Consider the following 6,120-nt stretch of genomic DNA (forward strand, 5'->3'; position numbering starts at 1 on the left):
AAATGATTATTAATGATGCATCAAATGTCTTCTCATATTTAACAATTAATCATCTTCTGGTGCAAATATTGCCTTTTTATTTAGATAGATAGATCTGCGCTGTCTTGCCAGATTTACTACTGGATTTTTTTCCTCTTCTGCTTTAAAGCTGATGCAGGACTCTGTGGCTAATATTAAGCCAGTAGTTACCAAACCTACACCAATGGCAGCCAAGTGACTGGTCACACTACTGATGTGTCTATGAAAAGAACGTTCTTAGAAAAGCTGCTTGTGGATTATTTTTAACCAAGCAGTGATGCTAAATATAAACTTTCTCATTGCATCTTTTGAGTTATTATTATTCTTCTTATTATTATTTTTACCTGTGCTTATGTTACTACAGCCAGACACACATGACATTAATACTTCAAATTTTCGTTCTGTGTCCTTCAGTTCATTCCCATGCCTGTGCTTTATGGTGTCTTCCTCTACATGGGTGTGGCGTCACTCAATGGTGTCCAGGTGAGTGAGTCTGACCTTTTCAGTACCTGATAACCAGTGTTGGGCACATTACATTTTACTAATTGAAAAAAGTAATTACAGATCTAGTTACTCTACAGCAAAAGTTTTTAGTTACAATACTTGTTTCTTATGTTGTTCCGTCTCTTAACCTGTTTGTTTGTCTTTATCAGTTCATGGACCGCCTGCAGCTACTCCTGATGCCAGCCAAGCACCAGCCGGACCTGATCTACCTGCGACACGTCCCTCAGAGACGCATCCACCTCTTCACCTTCATCCAGGGCCTGTGTTTGGCCCTCCTCTGGATCCTCAAGTCTACTGTGGCTGCCATCATCTTCCCTGTCATGGTGAGAAATGGCTGCAGTCACCGATGTAGCTGAACACAAACACACAGAGCTCGATATCAGGGCAGTGAAAGCTAATCAAATTCTTTCTCTGTTTATAGATCTTGGCATTGGTTGCAGTGCGCAAGGCCATGGACTACGTGTTCTCCCAGCATGACCTCAGCTACCTGGACGACGTCATTCCAGAGAAAGACAAGAAGAAGAAAGAGGATGAAAAGAAAAAGAAAAACAAGAAGAAGGGGAGCATCGACAGTGAAATTGAATTTGTAAGTAAACCGTACTTTCAGCCTAAAGATTTAAATGTCCATTTGTGTAGATAAAAATGTGCACCACCTATTCACTTGTCCAGTGTTGTCATGTGCTTGTCTACAGCCTCCTGTAGATCCTCTCCTTATAAGTGTTTGTGTGTGCTAAATCCATAAGTGTTAATGTTCCTCCCTCCCTCCTCCCACAGTCCGACTACCCCTACCATGAAAATGTCCCCAGTATAAAAATTTCTATGGATATGATGGAACAGGAGCCCATGTTGGGGGAGAAATCTTTGGATAGTGAGTACCAGCCAGCATTTGCTTTGCCATAGCACCAATGGTTGCTTGAACTTTGCCTCTAAAAGCTTCATACTCACATTTCCTTCTGTTGTACTAGCCTTTCTTGCGTGCACTTCAACAAATCTTAAATGAACAATATGCTTTTCTGACTTAATGGTGCTCTAACCACCCAGTTTGAGCTCTTAACGAGTTTATTAGTCAATTTACAGTAATACAACCCTTACAGCAGCTTTGCTGGTGCTCGCTTTCTCTGCTTTTTTCTCTTCTTCCCTGCTGGAGCATTTGAAATTACAGCGTCTTTGAAATATGTTCTAAATTGCTTTTCTATTCTTTTTTCCCCCAGGACATCAATCCCAGACTTTCCTTAACCCGCATTCGCCGTGCTGAGCATTACTTTGAGTCTCCCACAGTGGCCGAGTAAGTGAGTACCAACTGGTGTCCTCATCACATGTTTTCTTGGACAAAAAAATGCACGAGTAATTCACACTTCTTGGTTTTGAGTTCACAAGACATCACATTTATGTTACACCGTATCTCCTCCTCTTTCAGTCTTGACAAAGGTTCATACACAAAAGGTTTGCCTCAGATTCGAATTGGCCGGGACTCTGAGGATAACGGCTTCTTGTGGAAGAAGGGCTCTGAAACTGATCTGTGAATGAATCATCCAAAGATACGGCAGAACCAACACAACATCACGAACATAACCATCCTCTTCTGTGCTACAGTACCGCTTCACAACGGTATTTTTAATCTTATTCCTCATGCGAGGATTTAAATCCGAATGGCTGGAAGTATTTGTCTTAAAATTTGAAACACTGTGGTGGTACTGAATTTTAACGAGAGCTGACACGAGATCCGTTTGTCATCTGCACGATTTCCTGTGGAAAACAAAAGGGCTACTCAAGGTCATCTGCATGCAGTTTTTGTGGGACATTAATGTCTTATTAATGTGTGCGCTAAGGATTTTTTAAGCATCCAGCTAAAGATGTATAGGCCTAATTCAGGATACAGTAGGTTGGTAGAATACAGATGGCTTCAGACCATATACACCAGTCTTTATTTACCTCTGTACATATGCAGAGGAATTCCCTTCAGTTTTTTTTCTAGATTTTTCCAAAGAACACAGAATATAACCATGCTCTCTTCTGATAGTACTGTTTTTATAGTCCTTATTTTTTAATGTTCCTTGTAGCTTTTGAGTTATAACTACTGGATTTTTAAGATTAAAATATGTTGGAGGTACTGTATTCGGAGGCGAGCACAAGAGAAATCCTCCTTTTCTTGTAGTGAACAAAAGGGCTACGAGGGGTCATCTGTACACAGTCATGAGCGGACATTAATTTTCTATTTATGGGCATATTATATACATTTATTATTTATCAGGCATCCATCCAAGGATGCATATTCATAAAACACACCCCGAAGATAATGTAAGCATACAGTGTTTGTTTCAGTATGGTAAGAAGTAAATGGTTCAACACCATAAAGACTGGAACTTCTATTTTTGTTTCCTACTCCTTCTTTTTTTTCCTTTTTATATATTTATTATATTTAAACTCTTGGCAAAATAATTTGCTGTTTGAATCTTACGTATGGCTTTACCATTTAAATTCCCCATTTGTGCAAATTCTTTCTGTGGTGTGTATCCACTCTGTCATTTCCCTGTTTTAGGGAGATATAGATGTATTATACCTGTTTGTAGCTCTACCTCTTATTTTCTGTAGGTGCCAGGCATTATATATTAAAAACATCTGTTGTGCAATTATTTGTGATCAAACACTGTTTTTTTTTTTTTTTCCCAACTGGCACTACATAGGATCTTTGAATCTTCACGTTGAGTTCCTTTTTGTTCTCTGACACTTAGGATATTATATATTTGTTTTGTTTTTTTAATATTAAATAATTCTGTACAATTTTATGTTTTAAATGGTAACTCCTCCAAAATTACGTTTTAGGTTTTTCATCCTAAAAGCAAAACAATTTAACTATAGAGATAGTTAAATGTTTTAACTATCTCTACAGACACAGGGAACATAAAACATGAAATTGCATCTTTTTTTTGTTTTTGTTTTTAATGTTTCATGTACTGAATTTGGGGGAATGTGATGGTCTGTCCCTTTTTAACCCATTTGAATGAATGCAGTTTGTTGTTCTCACACACTTGACCATGAACTTAACCCTAAAAGTTTATTTGAGGTGACTTTTCCTTTAAAATGTGATCATATTTAAAAGTCATTAATGTGATAAATTTTCAATCTTTGAGTATATTTTTTATTTTTTTTAATTATGTATTTTTTTTTTAATTAAAATCAACATTAAATCACTGTGAGGCAATGCAATGTTGTGATTTCCAATCCTGCAAGAACTACTGCTTTACAGTCTACAACAGACATTTTGCTGATTTCATTTAATGACAGTTTGATGAGCCGTGAAATGCACCAGTTTTTAGTTATGCAATATCATTTAAATGTCTTTCTCATGCTTTTATTGCCATTTGAAGTATACACTAATTCAGTAAATTCAAGATATGATTGCATATTTGAATGTAATACATCTCAATCATTTGAAATGTACATTTATTTTTTTGAAGAAAAGGACGTGCACAATCAATGCTGTTTTATGATTTGTAGTGCAAATAAGGGCTTTAATTCACGCTTTTAAAATCACATGAGTAGGCGTCAGTGTGAAGTACAAGACTGTTAAAGTTGCTCTGAACCAAAAACCAGAAACCACATTGTCTTCCACTTTGTTCTGTATATCTTGACTTTTTAGTCTTTCTGGTTCTGATTCCAAAGTTAATGTAATTTTTGATGTTCTGACTCTGAAACCAATTTTATACAAGCATCTATTGTTCTCAATAACCATAGATTACTCAGAAGGAAGCAGGCGTTGGTGGGATTTTTTTTTTTTTTTTTTTTTTTTTTTTTTATGGAGTAGTGTTTCAAATGAAAGCAATAAAACAGTACAAATGATTCTTAAATACATATGTTGTTTTTTTATTATTATTATTACATTACATTGTTATAAGAGTTTGAATCATGTGGCTCCTATCCATTGTACAAGCTCCCTTACCTTGTACAATGGACATGATCAGCACTACGGAGGTTTTACCTTCTGAATACAGATTTTCTGCAGGCATGCATCATTTAAGAGGCCCCAAAGTGTGTTTTGACGTCTGCCAGTGCACAACACTCGTTACTCCAGCATATTTAATGAAAATTCAGTAAGAAATGGTATGTGATGAGAATACAGACCATCTGGTTTGGGAGGTTCAGACACGTGGAGTGCATGTGTGTTTTTAAGTGGATGTATTGGGTTGAATTCAAACTAAGAGCTAAGCCGCAGACACCGTGCTCACATCCTGCTGTAAGTGCTCAGTGTCACAGCAAAGATAAGAAAGGAAGGCTGCATAGTTTCCGCGATCACAGGACTTGAATAAGCTGGAATGAAACTAATTGGCTCATTACCATGAGTCTCTGTGCTCTTGTCATTGCCAAGAGGGAAAAAAATGTGTAATAATTAACTCCTCCTTTTGGTGTAGGAGGGAACATCAGTGTTTTTCCCTACACATCTGCTCAGGTTAATGTTATTGGATATTACATGTGTTGGCCAAGTGACTGAGTATGAGTGACGGCGTGACCGTCAAAACTCAGGAAGGGATTACATGACTGGCTGAAACTTTGCATCCATTCATCACATATGAACTCATGAATGTATAATACAGCCAATGGTATAATATACTGTACTATTCACTGTGTAAACAAACATAAATATAGCACATACATAACCAGTAAATACTCTCTATTTACTGGCTGATTCTTCACAAGGTGTTTAAATCCTTAACTGTATTATATTTTGGCTCCAGGTGGCAGTAGTGACTCTTGTCAACAAGGCCTGTGCACATTGAGGAGAGCTTTGCAGGTAAACAAACATGATCCCAAACAACAATAACAAAAAAAAAAAAAAAAAAAAAAAAAAGCAGACGAAGAGTATTCCTGCATAAAACACATCAGCTCTTAAGGCGTCTGACAACATCCGAGAGAGAGAAAAACGAAAACACCTGTACAGTCTGATGCAATCCAGCACAACAGAACTGCCTCTGTGAAACTTAAACTCTGTGCCAGAGAGAGATGGTATTTTCTGAGGCTGTACTTTGTCGTGTTCTTTGCAATTGCATAATACTGAAAGATGTTTTTGATATTTTTAACTGTCAACAATATCTGAAATGAGATGGTACCACTTACCACCCCTTACACTCTTAAGTTGGAACTAATGTCTTTGTTGATGGTTAGTAAATCATGTGGTAATACTTACGCTTATAAGCAATAAGAACAACTTTTTGGTTGCCTGGCAGTGAATAAATAAAACTAAAAAAAAATGGATATTTTTAACGACTGACCTGGAGATGTGAAAACTTTAAGTCCAGAAAAATAATCAACTCAGTGCCAGGGGTGGAAATAGATGTTCTGCTCAGAGGCTTCTTCCCCCAGCAGCTTTAACACTGTTAATAAACTGACAGAGCACCCGCTGGCTCTTGACACACTGTACACATACTGTACATCCCTCCCATGACATGGTCTCCAAGGTTTTTAACAATGCCCTGTGATTGTCTGTCCAGACTCTGCTCGCTGTGCCATTTCTCAGTCGAGTGGAGCCATTAATGTGCTTTCGCTCTGGGTGTTGTGGGCAGCGCAACAAGAGCAATAATCCTTGCTGTCATTTTTTTCCAA

The 6,120-nt window shown here is 37.5% G+C and overlaps 1 protein-coding gene across 3 annotated transcripts in view; it reads left to right on the top strand.

Moving 5' to 3' along the window:
* The window catches only part of LOC121195087 (electrogenic sodium bicarbonate cotransporter 1-like), a 28,922-nt gene extending 24,575 nt beyond the window's left edge, over positions 1-4,347 (top strand). Inside the window, exons 21-26 of one of the 3 annotated variants that reach the window (XM_041058312.1) lie at positions 433-501; positions 672-845; positions 944-1,108; positions 1,297-1,390; positions 1,734-1,811; positions 1,940-4,347. In XM_041058312.1, the coding sequence (XP_040914246.1) occupies positions 433-501; positions 672-845; positions 944-1,108; positions 1,297-1,390; positions 1,734-1,777 (546 nt within the window). In that variant the 3' untranslated portion in view covers positions 1,778-1,811; positions 1,940-4,347. The remainder of the gene's footprint in view (positions 1-432; positions 502-671; positions 846-943; positions 1,109-1,296; positions 1,391-1,733; positions 1,812-1,939) is intronic. The other 2 variants (XM_041058313.1, XM_041058314.1) reach the window with 2 other exon arrangements.
* Positions 4,348-6,120: the final 1,773 nt, after the last annotated feature.

This window comes from Toxotes jaculatrix, chromosome 16 (genome assembly GCF_017976425.1).
Source record: "Toxotes jaculatrix isolate fToxJac2 chromosome 16, fToxJac2.pri, whole genome shotgun sequence".
Taxonomy (NCBI): domain Eukaryota; kingdom Metazoa; phylum Chordata; class Actinopteri; family Toxotidae; genus Toxotes; species Toxotes jaculatrix.